General features: G+C 42.5%; 1 protein-coding gene across 1 annotated transcript in view; it reads left to right on the top strand.

Annotated features, from left to right (window-relative positions):
- The first annotated feature begins 460 nt into the window (after positions 1-460).
- The window catches only part of LOC125427808, a 56485-nt gene continuing 31024 nt past the window's right edge, over positions 461-25921 (top strand). Inside the window, exons 1-8 of the mRNA XM_048487362.1 lie at positions 461-560; positions 1551-1898; positions 2914-2946; positions 6208-6281; positions 6747-6882; positions 9476-9515; positions 13159-13242; positions 16638-16687. Of these exons, the coding sequence (XP_048343319.1) occupies positions 512-560; positions 1551-1898; positions 2914-2946; positions 6208-6281; positions 6747-6882; positions 9476-9515; positions 13159-13242; positions 16638-16687 (814 nt within the window). The 5' untranslated portion in view covers positions 461-511. The remainder of the gene's footprint in view (positions 561-1550; positions 1899-2913; positions 2947-6207; positions 6282-6746; positions 6883-9475; positions 9516-13158; positions 13243-16637; positions 16688-25921) is intronic.

Genomic DNA, 25921 nt, shown 5'->3' on the forward strand with positions numbered 1-25921 from the left:
GCAAGGAGGAGCTTGGTTGATTCTAAGTGGAACTGCTTCACTTTCATTGGCTAAAAATGTTCTGAAGGGGCATCTGTTTGGTTTGACTTGATGAGCTGTTTTACAGAGTATAATTGGCAAAAAACCTGTATTGATTTGATTACCTTCATCCTAATTCCTTTTCTATAAATCTTCAGAGATATAGATTAGGAGAATAGGACAGAAAACCCAATCTCTCAAGTGATGTAGAACCTTTTGTCTTTGCTCTGAAACTTTGCTAAACTTCAATATAGATACCAACACATTGCTCATCTGGCACAAATACTGGCTAGTTCAGAGAATGCTGAGTTAACCACAGGAAAGGCAAGCCTCAGTACAGTCTCGGCCACAGTGTGCTATGCATGACTCAATGTGTGATGCAGCACAGAAATTAGAGAAGTCACAAATCAGTTTTGGAAGTGGTCATTTTCCCTTTAAATACTCATTACTAGCAGTATCAAGGTACTTCTTTGCTGCCATCTCAGCCTTCGCCATGTTTCTTTGTTCGTTTCTGGAGGTGATCCTAGTTGTGCTGTTTGAAGGTAACTATATTAATTAAATTATCAGTGACTGTAGATGACACTTCTCTGAAGTCAATACTTCTGAGATATTTAGTGTAATTGTACAGTGTGTAAAGGGCTAGATGTTCGATGTTCAGGTTCAAACATTGGTAAGTGATTGTGATTTCGTAATAAACCCCAAATTTATAAGGAAGCAACTGTGCTCCTGAACTTAGAGTTACTAAAATAAACTTAGAGCTCTACTTAGCGTCTCATTGTAAATCACAGATTCCATTACCCTGTATCATAAGCTATTACTTCTTTCACCTTTTTATGTACCACACAGCTGTGACACAGCAAGAGTTGTGAAGATAAAGAGTAACACTCATTTGTAAATAAAACATATTTGCTAGTGATGATTAAGGATGACTGTGTAATCAGATCATAATTCTTAACAACTAAAGGTCCTTCTAAATGCTTTGGTTTTATGCTATTTTGTTTCTGATAGATAATTTAAAAAAACCTGAGAGAACAGGAAGATTTAGCACATTTGTTTTATCATGAAACGATGTAAATGTGCCAAGGGCATAATTACAAAAGAAAGCCATGTATCATAAAAGTGATACCACATGAAGCCACTTTTTAAATACTTTGCTCATTTCAGAACAGCTTTAGTCAAAGCATGTGGCATTAATAAAGGAAACTTAAGTTTCATGAAGATTAAGAAAAGGTTACACAGCCACAAATTACTAAGTGTTTTGTACGGACACTCACCTTTCTGTTCATTTTTGGATATTTTGCTTGTGGGCATTATACCTTCAGCTCCTAGGTTTGTCTAGGAGGAACACTGTGCTTCAGGAAGTAGGAATATATGCGCTGGCAAAATATTATCATAGGACAAATGGACCTTGCACCAGTGTTGACCGTAACTTATGAAATGGATTTTTTTGTATCGATAGAGATCTCTATTATTTGCTTTAATTCTACTCTTTTAAAAATTCTTTTTAATCACAATAGTATCTTCCCCTACAGGTTTCTTGGCATCAGGTGCTAAGACTCTAGTGGAAGGAACTGTGGGTCAGAACATCACTTTACCCTGTCATTACTCTACTGACAAATATGGGATTTTATCCACATGTTGGGGGCGAGGGACTTGTCCCACTTTTGCATGTACTGATACAGTTGTCAAGACTGATGGACAACAAGTAACATACAGACAATCCAATATGTACCAACTAATGGGAAATATTAGTCAAGGAGATGTGGAACTGACCATTGTGAATGTAACTGAAACAGCTACAGGGATGTATTGCTGCCGTGCGGAAATCAAAGGCTGGTTCAATGATCAGAAAGTAAATGTGGAAGTTGTCATTGAGAAAGGTGAGAGAACCCTTCCATGAGACCATAAAAAGACCCTTTCTGGATCAGATCAGTGGTCTATCTCATCCGGCATCCTATCTCACACAGTAGCCAACCACTTCCTCTGGAGGTTCAGCAACAGGGCATAAAGGCCAAAGCCTTTCCACATGTTGTCTTCTGGCACTGGGATTCAGAGGTTGACTGCTTCTGAATAGGGAGGTTCTCTTTTCAAACTTTTCCCAGAAAACAAATGTACAACTTGTAGTTCAACTTCCCAAGTGATCCCCTCTAATCCAATTTAAAATTAAGTGGTTTTTTAAAAAATGATTCATACACACTTGAAAAGAATGGGTTTATTGCTAGCTATTAAATGTTAGCTAAATGGAACCCTGGTGTTATAGTTAGCTGGGGATAAATGCCTCTGGATGCAAAATGGTAGGCTTCATGGAACTTTTGGATGATTTGAGCAAGACAGATCTTGTATCTTTAGGTCTTTGATTCCTTTATAAAAAGACAGATAACCACCTTTCCTTAACCTCTCTATCTATTCTTGCATATTCTCATAACCAAATAGCCCAAATAACAAAAATGGGAAGAGAAGAGTGGAGTGAAGCACCTCTTGTTTTATTGTTATATTCTCTCCTTCAAATAATGGCAGTCTTCCATAAGTACCTTTGAGTACTTATTTTTGAGTACGTGTCTTGCTATGGAAAACAGAGTCATATAACTAATAGTTCATTAAGTTGTTAGAAAGCAGTTTATTTTCAGGGCAGTGAGCAGAAACTCTATTTAAAACATATATACTTGCTCAGCTCCTGGCAAAAATAGGACCCTACTTTGCAAATCCAAAGCATATGAATTAATGTAGTGTCTTGACATGAAGCCACTAAGTTTGATCAGTCTGGCAAAAAATTTTCATGTCCAGTGGTTCTTCACTACGATTTTTTTTGCTATTTGTGTTTAAAAAGCACAAATGCACTTTAATACATGTTGCCAGCATAATTTAACTGGTTTCTATGTTATATTTCTTTCTCAGGGAACTCAGATCCCATTTCAGATGGAGTGCCAGGTATGTGCACAAAGGAGCTCCAGATTTGGTGATCTCTATTATCTCATACACAATGCTTATATGATAACATCCTGGGATTTGCAATCCTCCCTCTCTGCCATTTCCAATCCCGGGAAAGTTTACTGCATGACTAATTGCTGCACCAAATGGTCTCAGTGGGAAGAAAGAAGGGGTTAAATTGCTCCTTTGTTTCTCTTCCATGAGCACTCTATTTCCCTTCCATGCCATTTACACTAGAGCAGTGTTTTCCAACCTTTTCGATGTCATGGTACCCTTGACCTCACTTTTCATATCTCACAGTACCCCTGCCATCCTCCCCCCACCTTCCCCTCCCAGTTCCCCTGCTTGCCACCCCCCCACCTTCCACTCCCAGGGTGAAGGGAAGCACGGGGGATGGGGGGTGAGGGGGAAGTGACTGCTGACCTTGCAGCAGACCCTGCCCCCTGGGCCAGCTCCATATGCTTGCTGGTGCTGGTGGGAGACACCACAAAAATAAGGGGGGCCGGTAGCATTGCCGCGGTACCCCTGGGACATGCTCATGGCACCCCAGGGTACCACAGAACCCTGGTTGGGAATCGCTGCACTAGAGGCATAAAGGGTGATCTCATCACCTTTTCCCTCCCCATTACAGCCAGATTGACTAGGTCTGGGTCAGCTATTATTTCATGTGAGTTTCTTGACATCAGGAATAAACTTTCCCAAAATTGGAAATAGCTTTGTGGGGAGGGGAGAATGGGGAAGAACCCAAAATATCAATTCTTTCTTTTGGAGGCTTGTGGGATCCAAGCTAAAGTATGCTAAGGAGATGCTTGAGCTGGCCTGTCTCTATTGGTGGACTTCCTTTAAACATGTGGATTTCTGATACATGAGCTTTTGATGAGGCTTTTACTTAACAATTCCTACCTGAACGTCTAAAGTTTCCTGCCCTACTGTTTGGACACCACAAATGGTATGTACCCTACTGTTTTCAAGGTAATGTCTCCTCTGCCAAAAGATTTCTGAGTGGAGGAGGTATAGTTGTCTGTATAGTGACGTCAATCAATGTGAAAGCTTAGTTCAATTACCAACTGTTACTTGAAACAACCACATTTTTGGCATCAGCTATGCAGCTTTGGTTATTTTTGAATTCCCAGTCCCTGTTATTCACATGTTCTCGGGTTTGCACCACTTTTTATTCATCTAAGTAATATCAAAATATTCTTGGAATCAAGTTAGAACTTCACAGTTTTACAAGTTCATTTCTCTTTGGAGAGTGTGATTTATCAATAGCAAAGCATTAACAAAATCTAATGGGGGGTATTTGGTATAGGGGGATAATCTGAAGAATATTTGATCTGCTGATCTTAACAAAATATACTAACGTAATAACTATTATCAGTTCAACTGTCTGATTAAATTTATCCGCCTGGTCACAGAAGTGTTTTTACTCTACTGTGGTTACAGTTCCTCTCCAATAAAGAAGCAAAACCTCTTGCAAGTTTCTGTTATAAGTAACAGATTACCCATTGGATGTATCAGTAATAGAGGAAGTCAAGCATAATTTCCTGTTCCTCTACAGCTCACAAGCTGCAACACAGAAGGGAATTTTATGTGCCCCAATTTTAGCATTAGTGTAACTGGATTTTAAATTACACTTAAAACAAAAAGGGTTTTGATGGCAGAAAACTTTAGACAAACAACAATCCCTCAAAATTTCTTATTTGACTCATGTTGGTTTTAGTGGCTATAGTAGAATGCTACGTATTTTTATTTGCAAGAACACTTAGGATGGAATTTACTACCCATAAATGTGCATAGTTTACAGCCTAAATTGAGAGCCAGGGTGGCATAATGTTTAACAGCAGCGAACTCTAATCTGGAGAGCTGGGTTTGTTAACCCACTCCTCCACATGCAGCCTGCTGAGTGACCTTGAGCCCATCACAGTTCTCTCAGAACTCTTTCAGCCCCACCTACCTGACAAGGTGTTGGTTATGGGAAAGGGAAGGTAATTGTAAGCTGCTTTGAGACTCAAAGGTAGAGAAAAGCAAGGTGCAAACACCAACTCTTCTCTTCCTCCTTTTTTCTCCTACTTCCTCCTTTTTTCTTTTTTCTTCTTGCCATCGTTACTCAAATTAGCAGTTCGCAACCAATTAAATTATTGTGGGGCTGTTTAATTTTTGCAAGATGTGAAATCTCTCCACCACTGTATACTAGAACTCTTCCATAGGAGTTTAGCCTTTGAATAATGAGAACTATTTTCACAATAGAGATGTTTTTATTGAGTCTCTGAAAAATAATAAATATCATTACAATCATCTTAGAGTGATACATTTGTACAGAATCTAAGAAAATAAAGTGTAGAATGAGGTCTGTAAAAGATGCAGGGCAGTTCAGAAGCAAAAGTGTTATGCATGACAAGCAGTGGTATAGCACTAATGGGGCGGGGGGAGTGATGCTGTGGGCGGAGCCATGGCAGAGGCATGGCCCGGCCACACAGGGGCATTCCAGGGCAGGGGGCAGTGCTGCAGCAGGGGGCAGGGGGCATGTGTGGCTTTGGCACAGTTTCCCCTCCGCCCCTGATGACCAGTGCTCATAAGCTTGAAGGGGAGAGGCAAAGATGGGGTGAGAGCAGCAGTAGAACCAGTAGGAGCCAGCTCCCATACAGATATTGGATTCCTACTTTATAGAAAAAATGTATCTAATTGATGCTGTATGATGCTTAGTTTTCATAACAATCATAGCTGAGTGGAAACAATGTGTTCTGTCTCAGAAAATGCTGGCCAGTGTCCTTAGCTTTGATAAAATACACATTTAGGCAGCTGAGTGAGATTCTTTCTTGGGAAATATTTTTTAAGTGTGAAAAGAAAAGCTGCTGCTCATCTTATATTAAACAGCAGGTATTTATTAGGTGGTGTTCATTCTATTTATGGGAAAATATCTCATGGGAAAGACCTGTCATCAATATTGTTGAGACTGTTATAGTGTAATAGGAGACTCATATAAGATATAGCAATGTACAGCATTAATATGGCGAGTGGGGGTGATAGAGTTCTGTCATGAGCTTCTACCATGAGCTCAGGTCGTGAACGGAGCTTTGATTGCAGTACTGCAGCTGACCACTATGCGCCACAGCGCTCTTATAAGATTTATATTTCTTCAAATGACCTGATACTCTGGCATCCTGAGGCATCCATTTGAATGCATAAGACAAAAGATACAAACATTAAAAACCACTCTGGATTGTATTAATAAATATGTTGTTGCATGTCTGCTTTGCCAAGCTGCCACATGTTTCACTGAATTGTTCATTCCTGAAGAATCATCAAGGCCATCCAGTACAGATCCACCACCTGATGTAAGTATCTTTGCTACCTCTTCACAGATTGATATGGGGTGTTTAGAACTGTAGGTACAGAAGAGGCCTGAAGGTCATTTCACTATAACTCCATGTAAGTCTTGGGCATTTATACTACTAGCTATCTGGCAGTTTTAGGGTATAACTCCTGGATTGCTCCTTCCTCCATCTCCCTCTATGACTTCAATGGACTTAGAAAGGCAACACTGCTTAAGCCAGTGCTGCTAAACTCCTACCAGGTGATCAGGAAATGGTAAAAACAGTCAATTGGGTAAATGGTGGTAGGGAAACTAAACTGTTATCAGCGAACTGCTCTGTGGTGCTCCATGTGAGGCAGGTAGTGACTTGCTTTTTAGAATTCCTGTCTTTGGCCCCTAGTAAATCTAGTACTGAACCCACTGCTACAACAGCTATACTTCTGCTCCTACTGACTACTGTCATTTCTGCATTCTTTTGCTTTTACAGAATATTTCTATATATTTTCCCACACTGTTAAAAGAGCAAAGGAAGCTAGAAACCTGGTCAGGCCTATGGATTGGCATTGGAACAGCTGCCATATTCCTATTCATCATTCCAGGTGTGATTCTGTTGCTACTAAAGTGTAAGTAATTTCCAGTGAAACTATTCCTCCAGCTGTTTGTAGAGTAGGGGGCAGTGTAACAAGCACTTTTAAGGGGAGGTGCACCCAACCGACATATTCCTTTGGTTTACATGAGGCCTCGAGCAGGCCACTTCTCCTGCGCTTCTCCTTTCCAACCCCTTCTCTTGTATCTTCCCTTTTACAAAGATGGAACTTAAACAAACAGTAGATTAGCTTCAATTCTTCTTCATGTACTTGGACCTAAGAGCAAAGTTTCTCAGGATAACTGTTATACATTTTCTATCTTATATGTATGCAGCACTGGTTAATTGAAACCCTTTTTGTATATATAACTCTAGCCTGGAAACCTCTTCAACCATAAACCTTGTTTGGCTGGCAGCAGGCAATGCATGATTTCAACTTTTTAAAACTAGAAATACATTCCACATGCATTGTTGCCACCTGTGATTCATTATACTAATATAGTAGAGAACAAAACATTAGTCTCCTGTTGACACTTGAACTTTGTGTTAGTGTTTTCTAAATACATTTTTGAACAAAGTTCCTGCCTTGACTTGAAAAAATAGGAAAATAACTCATTTTTCTAGGTCTGATACTGAATGTTCAACCCTGACACACTCTTGACGATTAGTCTGAAGAGGCCAACCTCCAGGAGGGGCCTGGAGATCTCCTGGAATTACAGCTAATCTCCAGACAACAGAGATCAGTTCCCCTGGAGCAAATGGTGAATGGTGGAGGCTGTGGCATTACACCCTTCTCTACCCCTCTCCCCTCGCCCTCAGTGTTACTGCTGTTGCTCGGGTAACATTAAGCAATTCTAGTTCAGGCAATGTAGTGAGGTGCAGGAAGCCGGTGTTCTTGAAAAACAGAATATCTTTATTCGAAAGTGATTGCTACAGCTCAAGCAGGGGACTGCATGGCCGTAGCCAAGCGCAGGACATTTTATACACGAAGATCAAAAGAGGGCAAAAGGCAGGGAAGAGGGCAGGCCTCTTACCTCGTAACAATAAAGAAACATCAACACATAAAAGAAAGGTACAGTTAGACCTTTGTGAATGGAACTCCGGGATCTCGTTGTCAGGCGTCTTCCCACGAGACTTTACGATAGTGCAGAAACAGGGAATGAAGAGTGTCCATTCATAAAACTGGGTGAGGCTGTTAACGCACCCAGGTATTGTTACCACTGCTGCTCGGGTAACATTAAGTGATTTCAGCTCAGGCAACATAGTGAGGCGCAGGAAGCCGGTGTTCTTCAAAGCAAAGTATTTTATTTGGAAGTAGTTGCTAGAGCTCGGGCAGGGGAATCGCGCTCCATGTAGCCAAGTGCTAGAACTTTTATACACATACATCAAAAGGGGCAAGGGGGCCGGTAAGGGGGCAGGTCCCTTACTGTACAACAATACAGAAACATCAACACATAAAAGAAAAGATACAATTACAACTTTGTGAATGGGACCATGAAATCTCGCTGTCAGGTGTCTTCCCGCGAGACTTTACGCTAGTGCTGAAATGGATAGCGGAGAGAGTCCATTCATAAAACTGGGTGAGCCTGTTTAACGCACCCAGGAATCTGGTTATTAGATGGGCTGCTTCCTTGAGTTATGACCTGAGGCTCCCGTGCCTCAGTCCCACAACAAAAGAAAATTCAAATGGTCCAATGGTGATCTTTGTGCGTTCTTCAACGGTTGGGGTATCTAGGGTGCCGTTATCAGATTCAATTTGTAAATCTAAAGGGGTTTTTGTTTCCGCAAAAGAGATCTACCGGGTGTTGGCCCAAACTGAATTCCAAGGCTAGCTTCCTTGACTCTTAATATCAGCTGTTACAAGCTATTGCTTTTACCCATAGATACAAATATTTAAAATAACATTTCTAAACTTAAACATTAGAGAAAACCTTAAATACCCTACGATACAGTACAAGCACATATACCTGTAAGCAAGGCTCTCCTAAATTAATAGTAACAAAACCTTAAATTAACTAAAATATAATCCTAAACGTTGGGCAGCTAATAAATTCAACATTGAGGGGGCTTACATTAAACCTTAAAGAGGACAAAGGCAAGAAGGAAACCATGTGAAATATCATCTTCAGGAATTTGCCAACCTGGAGCTGGCAAGTCTATGTGGGTCTGAATCTCTCCTCATACCCCATTATGACCTCTGACCCTGACTTATCATTATCATTATCTCTTCCCAGTCACTTGAAGACACTGAGGGCAGCACAGAAATCTCTCTGAGGACTTCCCTCTCTCACACTTCTACGCTACAGCAGCATCCTAGGTGACATGGATCCTGGGGAAGCTTGAGCACATATTAAATGCACTAATGAAGTTACGTTTACCTAAAGTCCTTAACATCTGTGACATCATAATCGCAATATGTAATGCATCAGAGAGGAAGGCTCAGTGACCAACTAGACAGGACAGCTTCCTTGCGTCTACCCCCATGATTTGAATGAGACTTAAAAATGCTGCAAGGGCTTGATTCTGATCAGGCCTGCTGCACAGCAAGTTGTAGCACACATCCCTTGCTGTGCCTTCTAAAATGCCAAAATCACAGAACCAACTAGTTTTTATTTTCTTCAATTTTACAGGGTATCTACCCAAGAATCAGAAGATTTTTATTTTTACAAGGTAATTACTTTTTATTGTCTTTCAACCTTACTGGTAGGCAGACTAGATGCAATAGCCATTCAACAACATTCAATAGCTCCAGTATAATGAATTATTATACTTGACTGGTTGTGGTGGGTTTTCTGGGCTGTGTGGCTGTGGTCTGGTGGATCTTGTTCCTAATGTTTTGCCTGCATCTGTGGCTGGCATCTTCAGAGATGTGTCACAGAGGGAAGTCTGTTGCCAGAGAGAAGGGAATGTTGGGGTATATATTGTCCATGTCCCAGGGTGGGGAACCAATCAGTAAGTGTTTGTGTGGAACTTGTTATACAAAGATGTGGTTGATAGTATTTTATTGCGGGTGGGGCTTATCAATCCAGGGAGTGATTCACATTTTCATGTCCTGAAATAGCAGCAGCAACAGCAGTATTGGTGAATGCAAATCCTGTGTTTGGGTGGAGTCCATTGTTCATGAATTTAGCATGCCCTTGGGGTTTGCTTTTGGTGTTTTTAAGTGCTGGTAGCCAAGTTTTGTTAATTCTCAGAGTCTCGTCTTTCCTGTTGAAGTTGTCTTGGTGTTTGTGAATTTCAATGGCCTCCCTGTGCAGTCTGACAGAGTAACCTTCTGAATTGTCCAGAATTTTCAAATAAAATGTTATGTCCAGTTTTGTTTAAGACATGTTCTGCAACTGCAGATTTTTTAGATGGTTAAGCCGACAGGGTCTTTCGTGCTCCTTAATACGAGTCCCTTTTCTCTTCTCTCTGGACACAGTGTGTAACAGACTTCCTTCTGTGATACACCTCTGAAGATGCCAGCCACAGATGCAGGTGAAACATTAGGAACAAGATCCACCAGACCACGGCCACACAGCCCGGAAAAACCACCACAACCGGTTGAATCCGGCTGTGAAAGCCTTCAACAATATTATACTTGAGTTGGAAAGGGCCCCTCTTCAAGGCTGTTTTATATGGTAGCTGTGTTGGTGTGCAATAGAACAGTGTCCAGTAGCACCTTAGAGACCAACACATTTTTCAGGGTATGAGGTTTCATGATAAGGTTTGGAATTAAGATCTCTGAGTTATTATGATTCCATTCAGTTCTGATGATTCCATTCAGAAGGTGGGAGGGATGTTGCAAAGAAGGATCTCAGGATGCAGAGGGACAATGTGCTTGTAATCAGATTGATTAGAGCAGAGGGGGAAACCCTGGGGGCAGAAAATTAGCATCTGTAAGAATCTTACATCCTTATTCAGCTCAAGGGCTGTTCTGAACTTGTGAAGGAACTCAAGTTCAGCAGTCTCTTTAAGGGGGGCACATATTCATAAGGGGGTCTCAGATCCAAGGAACTATGCAACTAGTTCATATTGTCAGTGGTGCTTTGGGTTTTAATTAGCAGACATATTCCTGCCCATACTTTTGGCAATATCATTTTGACTCAGTGGATAGTGGACTCTGTGGGTTGATTCAATAGTGTTTTCATAAGTGGAAAGATTTCTGCTTGCAGAATGCAGATTTCTCACCTTTTTGCTTCTGTTACTGCAGCACTAACAGCCACTCCCCCAAATATGGTTGAAAGCTTTCACAGCCAGAATCAACTGACAGTTGTGGGTTTTCTGGGCTGTATGGCTGTGATTTGGTAATTTTTGCTCCTAGTGTTTCACCTGTATCTGTATCTGTACCTGTATCTGTATCTGTACAGCAATAGATACAGATGAAACATTAGTAGCACAGACAATTCAAAATAATACTGCCCAAAGCTCCCCAAGTGCTTTTCCAGCCCCAGAAGCAGAAGGTGAACTGTAGGCTTCAGTGGGAGGGAGGAAATAAGAAGTCTGTACTCTGCAGGCAAAAATCTTTCTGCTCATGGAAACACTCCTTGGATACACATCTGTAACTTGCAAAGTAAAAAGGATGGCAACCTGCCAGGTCTGCAAAACTCCGGATCTTACGAAACCAAATGCAGAGTATTAGGCATGCGTTATTATCTGGTATGTGTTTGATAACTTTCCTCCCCCCCGCCCAGGTTTTCTAGTCCCCAGTGTGCAGAAAAATGTGTTTGTATATGTCTGTGTATTTCTAATTAGTGTTGTGTACACACACACACACACACACACACACACACACACACACACACACACACACACACACACACACACACACACACACACACACACACTAGCAGGGCCATGCGTTGCTGTGGCAAATTTCCTCCTCATCACAGTCTGCAACCCACACAGATGTCCATGCAGGTCCAATGATCCCCAGCATATCCTTTTGGGCTGGTCAAATAGAACCCCTCTTTCCCTTTTCAACAACAGATTGGATTCACAATGTTGTATTATGGTTTGTAGTTTGTTTAGTAGAATTCAGGGATGGCCCAACACAGACTGGCACTGACAGTTCAGACCTAATTTGCCTTGGAGTACACAATGGCAGAACCTGGTGGCAGCAGCTGTTATTTAACTACTCCTCAAAGGTCAGGGCAAACCCAACGTTACTTCAGAGATCTCAGGTTAGAAATACCTGCCCAGCTATATTTCGGAGTTGGCACTCCAGCAGAGGGTCAACCATACCCCTACCTTACTCCAGAGTAAGCCTCGCTATGAGTGGATGGTGTTGCAGGCTAGAGGCAGCCATGCTTCCAAAACGTGCCGAGCTTCTTGGCAGAAGAGCTCCCAGCTTGCAACGGGCCCCAAGGCTGAGTTAAGGCTTGCCCTACCCCACCTAGCCTTGGGCCGAGGGAAGGGGGGCTCACCTAATATAGGGGCTGGTGTTGGCATGCACAGGGATCTTGGCCTTCCTCGCAGAAGGAGGTGAGCACCCGCAGGAGCTGAGCCGGATGCTGCAGGTCCGACACGGCGCTGCCTGGCGCGTCTGCAGCAGAGGTGGCATCCAACCAGTTCTCACCACTTCTCTAGAAGTGGTTACTAATTTGTTCTGAGTGCCGAGAAGGGGTTACTAAAGCAACCTCCCTGCCCAATAGGGACTGGAGGTGCGTGTGTGCGGCGCCGCCACTGTTTGAATCCCACCACCATCCCATGGAACCTGTTATTAAAATTTTTGGATCCCACCACTGGTCTGCAGACATCCCTCCCGCTCGCTGGGCTCTCTCTCTCTCAGCCGCCTTCCCTCCTTTTCCCTCAGAAGGCCTCAGGCGGCCTTTCCTGCTGTCTCCCCGGGCTCCTGATGCGTGCAGGCCAGAGTGCTTCAGCCGGTAGCATATGGTACTGTTGCTACCAGATTAATCTGGCACTGCTTGGAAGCAATTCCAGTGTGCAGCCCACCAAAGGACCATCCCTAGTTTAAGCATACAGCTCTTTTGACAATGTTATTTTTGAAGTGGCAACTTCATCTGTGGGGGTTCGAAGACCAAATGGTCCAAGACGCATCACAGCGTGGGTCGCGTTGCGGTAGCATCAGCAGCGTGCATTGCGTTAATGACCACAGTGCGCATTGCGTCACCGTCCAGCAGGTGGCGCTGGTGTTTTTGGAAAAAACTTGTGTGAAATTTCAGGTATGTGAACATCTAAAAACACGCTCGGATGCGAGTCCTACGTTGTCTGAAAATTTCAAAGCATTCTGTCCAGTAGTTTAACGTTCCATTAAATTAGCGTATTTCAATTCATACAAGTTTCCTTTTGTTTTATTTGTGCTTCTTTATAGGCAGGCAGGATTCCCAGAGACTGGAGGGATTCAACAGATTCTGGAATCTGGGATCCATGGGCAGGAAAATATATATGAGTTGATGTGAAGAATAATATGTAGCCATCAGTTTATCTTGGATGACAACTAAAAAAGAACTCCTACTCTCAGGGCATAGGATAATTCTCACAAAGAGAACTGAAAAAACAACAAACTGCAGCAGAATCTGGTCCTGTAGTGGCCAACCTCATTGACAAGCATATATATGCATCTTGTTATACCTTGACATGTTTTATTCGCTAAGATATGATATAAGGCCCTTCTGTTTCTGAACAGAAATGCCAAAATCTCCATTTCATGCACTGTAGAATATGGGCTGCAAAATTTCCTTGGATACTTTTTGGTCTACAGCAATGCATATGTAAATTAAATTGTATGTGCAACTTAAAGAAAAATTAGGGCACAACATAAAATAGAAGAGAGCTATTTTCTCCAGATATCTTCAGATTTCACATACAGTTGATGAACCAAAGAGAGCTCCTATTGCTAGCCATCACCAAGTCAATAGTTTGGCTAGCATCCTCCTTTTCTAGCATTCTGATTTGACTAGGAAATGATTTTCCCCACACCTCACGCACACCGTCAAGGCCTTCATAAAACTGCTACTATTGCTTGAGATGCTTGTAGAATATTGCTTGTAGAATATTATTTGGTCTGCTTTATGCAGAAGGGTGTTAAATGTATAAATATTTGAGATTCCCTAGAAGTAATTCCATTTCCTTTTGCTTTGCAAAATAAGAACTATCAACATAAAAGAGTAACAACCTAATTCAGAAGGCTCTGGCAGCCGGGTATGGCACCAGTCCTGCACTGCTCCAGATGGCACAGGGAGGCTACAAAAAATGGGAAAGCCACAGCCACCTGAAAGCCCTCCTTTGGGCAAAATGGATTTATACCACTCTTTCAGGTAGTGTGAGTCCATAGCTTGCGCCAGGGGTGTTCCTGGCTTGAAAGCCCTATAGAAGCTGACTAAAGTTGGCTCCACCCCATGAACACCTCAGGCCTGCCCCCACTTGTGCCAGGTTTAGTGTCACACTGGCAGGGTGCGCAAACATGCCAGCATGACCCCACGCTGGTTCCAACAGCTGATTTGTCCCCCATCAGGATTGGGCTGGCCATGTCATCCAGGGGCTGTTCATATGCTCAGAACTAGAGGTGTTCTGATTTCCACCTCCATAAGTCTCCCACCATCCTTTTCTTATCACTAGTCACCAGTGTTTGTCCCCTTCCTTTCACCCCTGCTCCATCTGCAATTATGTAATGTAAGAATATGTTGTAAATAAAGTCTAAGTACAAATTGTTTGTTAACTGTAAGCTGTTAATTTACTTTTTACATGTTGGTCTGGGGGTTAATTAATTATAGCTGTATACTGCTACTGAAATAGGCGAGAAAGGAGAAAAGCAGAAATGAGCTGAATCCCCTTTAATGATGTAAATAGGAAACTGTACCTGCTCAATTAGAAGCTTGGATTCTCCAGGCTCTCCCTGTTTGAAGGTTCCTACATCTATCATTGGGGCTACAAATAGTGTGCTACTTGAGCACCAGTAAAATAACAGGCACCTTCCTGGGCACATTACTTTCCTGTTGCTTTCTATAATTACCCAGTTTTAATGAGCTTGCACATCAGCGAAGTCTATTGAATACCAATCAGGTTACTGGATTACAAAAAGTCTAAAAAGTGGAAAATTATGCAAGGTGCAGAGAAAGTGGATAGAAAGAACATTTCAGCCCCCAATGTGCGTGGCTATTATCCATGTAGGTCCCCACTCCCAGAAATCAACTTTCCTAGAGTCAAAATGGCTGCTGGCAGGGACAATTAAGCACATATCTGAATCCAATTTAAAGACACACATTATTCATGTGGTATGAGAATGGGATGACAGTGTGCATGTTAATGAATGGAACAGAGTGAAGAGCTGGCACAAGTGCTTGGCTTCTGTTCTAACATAGCAGACAGCCATGCTTCCTCCCCTCACAATTTTATTGTATTTGTCATAAACTTTTAATATTGGAACTGAGCTATGGTGAAGGTTCTTGAGCTTTAACATTAGACGACACTCTGATGGTCATCATTGGTAAAGTGCTTGTGTTCCCTCCTAATGGAACAAAACCAATGGTCTGATCCCCTTTCCCTTAGGTTTTTCTTCACCGCCATGAGAGAAGGCATTTTGTTGACTGTTTCTCTCCACTCCATTGGTGGCAGTGGTTGGCAGAGCAGTCACTGAGAGTGAGGCAAAAATGACCCACATGGATGAACATGCCCTCTGTTTGCTGTTCCTTGGAAAAGGCTGGAATGTCTCAGCCTGTAAAATCTGAGAGAGGTTTACAGCTCAAGTGAGAGTGGGTTGGGCTTCTAAACTGAAAGTGGTCCTGTATGAGAAGTTGCTGTTGGTGGTATAAGAGACGAGAGTGTGAGCCAGAGCAGAAGCTGCTAAGTCCAACTCAGCAGAAAAGAAAGCACATTGGTTCCAACTGGGTCATGGTCAGATCTGGAGACTTCTCATTGGAGAAAGAGGAATGCTTCAGTTCCAAGGAGTAGCTCAGAACTACCTTCGAAGAACAAAGACTAAACATCTGGAAAAGGCTAAGGTGAGTCTGCTAAGGGAACTGGAGAGTTCCATGAGTGGGAAATAATGTATTCTGAGAAAGATTTTCTAATAGTGGGATCAACCTCAGGTAGACCTTTTTGCCTCCGAGGGCAAAGGCACCATACTTTTGTTTGATAGCAGGATAAGACCTCAATTCATTGGAGGATTCCAGATAACATGGACATGTGGTCTATATTATACATTCCCCCCCTCCCTTTAATGGGAAGGGTGTTAGCCAAGGCAGGTTAGGAAGAGACAGATTTAATTCTGATAGCTCCTTTTTGGCCAAGGCAGATATGGTTCCTTCAGTTACTGCAAATGGTGCAGCGAACATGGGTAAGGTTGCCTCGGACCCTCTGGAAATGTTACAGTGGCAGCGGTTACCACCCAACCTGCAACATTTGCCCTTAAAAGCTTGGAGGATTTATCCAATCAGCAACACTGGTCTAAGGCTATAGAAGACATTCTGGTTCAGTCTAGGAAGCCATTAGCCAACAAGTCATATGCTGGAAAATGGCTTTTGTGAATGGTTGAGAACACAGGGATTGCAGGTGAATGATCTGACTTTGTTCAAGGTGCTAGACTATTGGTTGAAATTAAGAAATAAAAGCTTATCTTATTCTTATGTGAAAGTTTACTTGGCCACAATTTTGGCATATCACAAAGGTTTTCATAGCAGGACTATATTTTCCTATGACATTACCAGATGATTCTTAAAGGGATTGTGCAATGCATACCCACCAGTGCCTATAGTGATCCCACAATGGTCCTTATTGCTGGTGTTGCCACTGCTAATGGGGAAACCATTTGAATCACTAACAACAACCTCATTGACTCTTTTGTCAATGAAGGTTTGTTTTCTGGGAGCTGTTACCCCTGCCTTTTCTGAAGGTGTTTGAAGGTAAGGTAGTATTATGGCCATCCTTGGAATTTCTACCAAAAGTAGCATTGAGGTTTCACATGATTCAAGAAATGTAGAGCCCCTGTAATTGCATCAGTTACAGGTAAGTGCAATCATATCTTCCTTTTTTATTATAGTGTGTTATGGTTTGTGAAATATTTTCACACCATTTTCACTTGGTATACTTCCATATGGAAATACTTTTTGGCAAGCACTTTGAGTGAGCTATAAAGTTTAAATCGATCCTAAGATACTCCATCAAAGCCACTGTAGTTTTTGGCTTTCCCTCTCTTTGGCTCTTACATACTAATATATCCAAAAGAACAGGTAACGTGTGAGAAGCACTTTGTAATGGTGTGGAGGTTGGAAGGACAATAAAAATTAGGTCAGTGTAAAATATTCTGTCTAAAAAAATGCAGCTCAATTATTTCTGAATATCAGAGATGAGAAGCAATGCTCACACTTGCTCACTAGAGGGTGCCAGACATCCATCTTTAATTTATCAGTTTGGTCAATTTATTAGTCTCTTCATTTCCTAAAGAGAAAAAGGTTTCAAACTTTGCTGTAACAAATATCCCTAATCCAGGGCACTCCTCCAAACCTCACTGAAGAGCCTTCTGGAATTTACCTAAATGCTAAACTACATATGACACTAGGATTCAGTGACTGGAACTTCAGGCGTGTACTTGGCCACAAAAAATAACCACTGGGACCACCATGTGGCAAGAGGTCAAAATGATATACATCCAGGGCTGATCTGGCCCACTTTTCCGCATCTTGCCTATCTAAGACTCGAAGGGCTTTTATAACAGAGGCAGCATGATCTTGCATGCCAGGCTGCTCAGCCCAACATCCTGTGTGTGTGTGTGTGCGGGGGCAGATCTTACAATCCAGGCTGTTCAGCTTGGCGTTCAAGATCTTTCACTCTCTCTCTCTTTCCCCCCCCCCCACCTCCCCCCCCCCCGTACCAGGCCAGAAGGGTTGTGACAGGAGGAGAGGACAATATTTCATGTAGGATTGCTCAGTCTGGGATTCAAGTAGTGCACATTCTCCTTTGCCTCTAAAGGGCGAGTCATATTGTAAAATAATTTACAGTAAAATATAATTTACTGAATCACCAAGCGTAAAGGCCACCAGTTGTACTCAGGATCATTGCCCATTCTGGCTGTTAGACTCATGTAAGGACCATATCAGCAAATCCTTAGTACCTATTATAAACCCATCACTAACTCAGGATACCTTCCATTGGTTACTCAAAGATGTGGATTTTCTGGACACTATTTTAAAAAAATCTCCATAGAAAAATGATGGGGTCAATTAATAGCCCAGTTTCTAATCTGCCCTTCCTTGAAAAAGTGACAAAGTGATTGAGAAAACAGCAATTGCCCAAACCATGTGACGTCTTCCTCTTCAAGACAGCAGTAGAAGGTTAGAGCAGGCAGGTAACCTTGGCAGTCATACCAAGAATGAAGAGGGGGGGAAATCACTCAATAGCCAAAGCCAGCCAAGCTTTGGTGTGCATATAAACATCTGTGGACCAGAATGGGGTGCCAGCCCAGCAATTGCCTTTGACCAAGCACAGAACATTTTTTAAAGTATTCCAGTGACTGGCCAAAAAGTGGTGTTGCCCCTGTTCTGAGACCCAATTGGTGTTGCCCCTGTTGCCCCTGTTCTGAGACCCAATTGGCCATTCTCTGTAATGGTAATTCTTGCTCTAGAGCAGGGGTCTGCAACCTGCGGCTCTCCAGATGTTCATGGACTACAATTCCCATCAGCCCCTGCCACCATGGTACCATGAGCAGTATCTGGGAGAGGCTGGTAGGTTGCAGACCCCTGCTCTAGAGCAAGAATTACCAAATCTGGGCTGCAGCAGTCTAAACCCAGGCTACCTGCAAAACACTTGGCAACCATTGGCCAAATTGAACAGCTCCACTGAGTTCTCTAATTTGTCATTCTAGAATGCCTCCCTATTGCCCTGAAAATCACAGGGCAGGGCATGAAGAGGGTAGCAGCTGCTGCCATCTTCTTCAGGCTTCAGCAATCCAGGATAGGGGGGGGAGGTTTTTGCTAACCATGCAGAGTATATCTCTGGAAGCACACCAGGGACCTAGCCAATGTAAGTTTGGAGCAGGGAGGTTAACATTTGAAGCTCAGCCTTGGAGTTGGGCTTCAACTTTTTAAAAACAAAATTTTTAAGAGTGTGGGAACTGGCTGGGTATGGGAATACCCAGTAAGCCAATAAAAGCTGAACAGAGAATCTGCTTCATTGGGTGTTGAGTACATGGCTTCTTTTATCACCTCTTTTTTTTTTTGCCTGAAGAAACTCCCTGATAAAAGCTGATACGTTTTATTGGGGTTTTTTTTTCTGATTTGGGTTTACCCGAATGTCCAACCCTACTCAACATTCACTTGGGCAATTATGAGAATATAGGCTCAGAGGAACCTCACAGTACACCTGATAAAAACAACTGAGAAACAGCTTTATTTCAGAGGTATGATTAGATTTGTTGTTTCTTTGTTTTCCTGTTCTCCAGCCCTCAGTATTACAGTTACAAAGTAACTGGAGAACTGAGTCCTGAGAAAGGAAGCAGGTTACAAAGCAGGTTTCTTGACTTATTTTTTCAGACCTTTATCATAAAAGAGAAAGGCTTTTTTTACTTTTAATTGTTTTTGACAGGAACATTAACCAAATCCAACCAATCTCCAAAATTCTTAAAGACCCTAATGGAATCTCTGCTTATCAGCAGACCTCCTAACCCTTCTCCCACCACAATCTGTCGATGCCAAACCTATCAGTTGGCTGGAAATTAGCTATTAAACCCTCCTTACCATCCAGGAATGTTTTGAATGGTTAGCAACTTCCCCTCCCCTCCATTCCACTGTTTGAAAATGATCGGCTGAAGCACCTGGAAGGTGGAACTTAAAACTGTTCACAATCTCCCAGTAATTTGTAGCAGCTCACCTATAAAATAAGGATGTATACATATTTGTATTGTTTTCATTGCTCAATTAATTTTCATAGAAATTTATTATTTCACACACCCATTTTTAATCAAACTTTTTCATTTCCATTGATTTTAATAAGAAACAAATTTCTCTTCTTTGATTTTGCCATCTTGACAATTTGCCCCTCACATATCTCAGCTTTTTGCTCTGAACTATGGGGTTTTTGCCATGTTTAATCAGTCTTCTGAAAGACAGGTCATGCATCCCCTGAATAAACTAATTCAATTGTCCAAATATACCTGCATTTTCACAAATGCTATGGACCTCAATACAAAAACTGATTTATTTGCACTTCTGTGGTTCCCTCACTATAAAACTATAGTTATATGCATTTGGTTGTAACACACAGCATAGTCTGGAATCTTTTATAAATAAAATATAACTGAATTTGCGCTGCTAAAAATACATAGCCATAGTCTGTGATGGAGATGTGTTTTGCCATGCTGGATTTAGTCTTTGAACTTTATATTGTTCCCCTCTGTCAGAATAGCCCACTCTGACCCACAGGCTCTATTGCAGCATGGCCTCCACAGTGTCTGGGCCTCAGTGACTGCCCAAGGACTCTACCTGTCATGTGCCACCCACCTGGTTTTCTTACCACCATTTCTTGATTCAATAGCTGCCACCACCTGATCTTTGTAGGAATTGCCCATTGAGAGGGCCAGGGCAATGAGCTTTCCTTCGCTATTTTGAGACGTTGCCTCTATGTCTCCAGGTGTCCAGCATCCGGTTATCACAGACACAGATTACCACCTTGTCTGACACTGAGGGAGTAGCCACTTGCCAACTGATAGCCCGCCCTTTCTGGCAACAGATACATAGAACCACTACCAGCATTAAAAGGTATAAAACATTTCTTCCCACTGACCAGGTCAGGTTTAGTCAAAGCAACTTTTCATGAAGTCACCAGGATTTTTTTTCCAAAAGTCTTTCTAGTCCCTTAAGTCCTCCAGATCTGTTGAATTAGAAGTGTGTGACTTGATCATCTCACTGCATCTGCTGGGCCTATTTGCATATCTAAAGGCTTGGTGAGTGAAGCTGGCAAACATTTGACTTCCCTCAGCTTGTACTCTGTCAAGATAAAGTATTTTTTAACTACTCAAAATGAAGGTTTTGTTAAGTTCAAACTTCCAATGAAAAGGCATTTCCCCACAACCCCGTCACGTGACGCAGAGCCGAGCATGCACATGTGCGCTGCTCACTGCTTGGGGCTTGCTGTCCCCGCTCTTGGATGCAACAGCGGCCCCAGCTGAATCCGGGCCACGTTTTATTAACTCCATGTCCAAAACATTGAGCATCATCTCAAAAAGAAGTCAATCCGAAGAAAAGTGTTGGGAAATTAGGTTACACACATTGACTGCATAAACACACTTTTTTATCTTGGTTGTAACAGAAGCACAAAAAATTTAATGACTATGCAGGAAAAAGTTGGTTATGGATTTTACTAGAGGGAAGGCAATCCTCAACCCTGAATTTGCTCAGGATTTGGTGCAAGATCATGAAAGTGTGCTGACTGGAAACAGAGCTCACTGATGAAGTATATGCATAAGTGAACAATTCTGCAGAAAATATGTGGTCATGCTTGATTTCAAAAGACAAACTTCTAAAAAATGAGGAGATAAATTGAAGAGGAAGTTGAAGAGGTTAAGACGGTCATACCTTTCCAGTATGCTTGAAGGTTATTTGAAGTCACAATAACAGAAACTAGCTAGAATGCATAAAACTGTAGGAAGATACCATCAAATCCTGCATGATCAACAAGCAGAGTTAAAGGAACTAGATAAGGCAAGAAACTCTAAAAAGCAGAAGACTGTCTCAAATAAGAAGAATAAAACCAAAGACAAAATCAGGTAAAACAAATGTAAGTTCACATGTAGACAACATAACAAAAGAATTTGAGGATCAAATTGATAAAACATTAAGATGACTAGTAAAATGATTATCTATATATATATATATATAAAGCTAACAGTGTTCTTGTTGATGATAGTATAACTCAGTAACTGCTGGGCCAATTCCTCTGAAAATTCCCAGCCACTATAGTCAGCCAGGCGAGAGTGTTCTTAAATGTTCACATACCTGAAATTTCACACCTGGCCCAGGTAAAACGCCTTTTTCCTGACGCTCCTTGGTGAAGGACATGCAGCTACCTGTGTGTAACTGTCACCCTTAGAATGTTCGTGCAGCTTAGAATGTTCACTCAGATGGCCAGATATGAGCAGTGAAAACAGTACATAGGCCAGTGGTGGCGAACCTTTGGCACTCCAGATGTTATGGACTACAATTCCCATCAGCCCCTGTCAATTGGCCATGCTGGCAGGGGCTGATGGGAATTGTAGTCCATAACATCTGGAGTGCCAAAGGTTCACCACCACGGACATAGGCAGTAACTCGAGTGGAAGTGAAACACATACACACACATACACACGAGGGAGAGGGAAGGGAGGGAGAGGGAGGGAGGGGTGGCATGCAAGGGAGGGGGAGGGAGGGGGCCCAGCCTCTTGATATGACCCACCCACCCTAGCAGAGGGAGAGGGGAGGGAGGGGGAGGGGTAGCATTCAAGGGAAGAGAAGTGAGGGAGGGGAGTACCTTATACTAAAAAAACAAGACAGCACCATATAATGATGTGCATTGAAAAGGGAAAGAGGGATTCCATTTGACCACCCCAAAAGACTATGCTGGGGATCATTGGACCTGCATAGACATCTGTGTGGGTTGTGGACTGTGATGAGAAGGACAATTGCCACAGCAACGCGTGGCCGGGCCCGCTAGTATATATAAAAATCTATCAGTTCGTTTTTCTGCTGATCTCCCAAACTACTGGACCGATTGCTTTGAAATTTTCACACAACATCGCATTCATGTGCGGCCAGGTTTTCATACTCTTTCCACATTTCCTGTTGTGTACATGTCACAACTGTGCCAGTTATTGTGTACATGCCACAATTGTGACAGTTGGAACCACAGTTCTGTTCCGCAACAGCGCCATCTGCTGGCCATCAAAGCAACACCCTCTGATACAAGGGAACCAACCATGCCTTCCTTGAAAACCACTGCCTTATGGAGTGAAAAGGATGGGGCGGGCTATCTGCACATGGCCCACCCACCCTAGCGGAGGAAGGGCAAGGTGAGGGAGGGTCCAGGGGTTTGCTAGACCAAACGCTCTGAAATTTGAACACAATGTAGCTTATGCCTCCCAGCGTGTTTTACCCTAGATAATTCGTCTGCAAGGGAAGGGAGTGAAAGTGACAGGACCAGCCCACCTGGACATGGCCCACCCACCCTAGCAAAGGAAGGGGAATGTTAGGGAGGGATTTGCAGGGTTGCCATGCAAGGGAACGGGAGAGAGGGAGGGGAGCGAGGGGCCCCTTGCCTCTCCCCTCCCTTACAATCATTGTGCAATGACACATGTTCGAACTGTTCGCTTCCCCTTTTCTTTCTTTTCCACTTCACCAGACTGAAGCCACAGCAACGTGTGGCCGGGCATGCTAGTTATGATTATATTTTATCTTGCCTTCTTTCCCCAAAAAACTAAATAAAGCATACCTAATTTTAGCAAATACATGTTCATGGATGATGTTGCATTTTGTTCCAAACATATGAGTTATGAATGTGAATGCTATCAAATGGAAAACTAAGTCATTATTAGGGAAGATTCTGGAAACTATAAAAACAAGTGTTCTAAATTGATCTGGAGCATCTTATAAGATAATCCTTGTGTTGTGACTCACTTTTATTTGTTAAGAAATATTCCATTGACTCAATAGACAGTATCAATAGCATATTAATCCATGGTAAAAATGAAAACAATTATATGGTAATAAAAGATAAAACGAAAGCAAAGCTATTCTAACAGCATGATCTGAGGAAAAGTAGAATGCTTAGGAAGTGACCAGCCATTACATTAATGCATCTCAGAGATACTCTGATGTCTCTCAGAGGCTGATTCCGCATGGGTCAAAAACAGCGGTGTGAAAACAGTGTGAAAACAGTATAAACCCTTTTACACTGTTTAAACCCTTTTACACCGTTTTCACACCACTGTTTTTGGCCCATGCAGAATCAGCCAGACATACACTGGTGAAGTTTTCCACTGCTGCTTTGATACCATGGACCTTTGCGAGAGCACCACCAGAACAACACTCTGTGCTGATGGATGAAGGGTTAGGCCCAGAAGTATGGCAAAGGTTAGGTGGTTCCCTAAGCTCCCCAACCTGGGGAAGTGCCCTAGAACTGGTGAAAAGTTATGCCAAAAAGGGCAGTAGAGCCCACAGGTGTTCATGTAATGGAAAAGGCAAAACACCTGCTCACAGGCATGTTCTCACCCACAATGTAGAACAAAGTGCCAACAACAGCGTCAGCCAATCACACTCCAGTGGCAGTGAAATCTTCACCGCACCTAATTGCAGTGCTCCCCTCCCAAGAACTGAGTCAGGATTTCCCATAGCTCAGAGGATAGGATGAGCAGAATAGGACTCTGTCTCTCAGGTCTGCAGCCTGCACACATAGAACATACAGTGTTTCACTCTCATGGTGGAAAATGTACAAAGAGGGCACTTATTAGCTACACCCACCGGGGAGAGCAAATCTCCTTGCTTAGTAATACATCTAATTGCAGAGCCCCTGCAGGTATCCAATCTCTGGAGGCATACACCAAAGGAGCAAGCACACATTGAGAAGCAGAGGCAGGGATGCAACTAGCTCATCCCAGGAGTCTACCCCTGCCACCCACACTTCCCTCGCATGGGTACTTTCTTGACAGTGCAGCCTCTTGTAGTCAAAGCTAGCAGTTTTTGTATATGGGAGCAATCTGAGGCAGCTGCAACCAGCAGTACACCACTTTAGGGTTATGCAAAAATTTTTTTTGGAAAAAATCAGATTTCAGTATATTGAAACCCAAATATTTGGAATTCCCAAATATTCTTTGAATCCCCATACTGGTATAAGGCCTTTTTTTTAAGGGGGGATGATTATCTGAAAAATATGGTTATATTATACTCTATAGATAGTTTTTCTGAAACTCTGGGGGGGCGGCTAATTTTTAAGGTAGAGGTATTAAATTTTTAGCATAGCTTCTGATGATTACAAGAATCCCTAAGTTTGGTAAAGATTTGGTAAGGCGGTCCCAATTTTATTGGCCCTCAAAGAGGATGTCTCATCCATCCTCCATTTGAAACAATAATCCAAAACCTGTTGTTCCCAAGCTCCACCTCCAAATCTCCAAGAATGTACAAATTTGGAACTGGCAACCTTATGCAATGCTGGACATTTGTGGGCAAATCTTGGTAAAAAGCAGTGTTTAGGGACACAATGAACCTCAGTAGGATATAATTCCATAGGCCATTTATGCATGCGCTACTTTGCAGTCGAATCTCTAATTTTGTTTCTCAGTGGGGATTCCCCACTTTTTTGTTTACATGTTATATATTTGCAGTGTGTATCTAGTTGATCTGGTCCACCCTTTTGCCTGCCCGCCTGCCTCCTTGTTGTTTCCATACAATCTCTACTTGGGAGGTTGCCTGCCACCTTGTTGTTGTTGTTTTTGCCATCTTTGGTCTAGTGTAACTTTGTTAGGCCAGCATGTCAATTTCACTGGGTTTGTTCACTGCTTCAGCAATAGACATTCAGCGTTACAATAATAATTAAAAGAAGCCCTTCTGATCATCCTGAAATGGTGGCTTGAAGACTGGGAAGAACTATGGTGGTCTAGGTGGGGAAAGGTGGGAAGGAGTGGGAAAAAACAAGGAAAGCTAAACAAACTGTGATCTTCACTTTCCCTGTGAATGGGAGAGAAAAAGCAACACTTTAAGAGCTTTCAGAAACTATGGGGATTCTCTGATCTGACAGTGGGGGAAGCACAAAAGAGGGGAAACCATGTGCATAACTGAATCAAAGCCAAATTGAATGTTCACTCAAAGTGAAGGAGACCACGCTTGCTTAAATGGCCATAGAATTCACCATTCAAAACAGCCATGTTTTCCTGGGGAACTGATCTCTGAAATGTGAAGACCAGTTGTAACTGAGAACTCTCCATAGCCCAGTGGTTCTCAACCTGCGGGTCGCGACCCCTTTGGGGGTCGAATGACCCTTTCACAGGGGTCGCCTAAGACTCTCTGCATCAGTGTTCTCTATCTGTAAAATGGATAAATGTTAGGGTTGGGGGTCACCACAACATGAGGAACTGTATTAAAGGGTCACGGCATTAGGAAGGTTGAGAACCACTGCCA

The sequence above is a fragment of the Sphaerodactylus townsendi genome, linkage group LG03, assembly GCF_021028975.2.
Source record: "Sphaerodactylus townsendi isolate TG3544 linkage group LG03, MPM_Stown_v2.3, whole genome shotgun sequence".
NCBI classification, from domain to species: domain Eukaryota; kingdom Metazoa; phylum Chordata; class Lepidosauria; order Squamata; family Sphaerodactylidae; genus Sphaerodactylus; species Sphaerodactylus townsendi.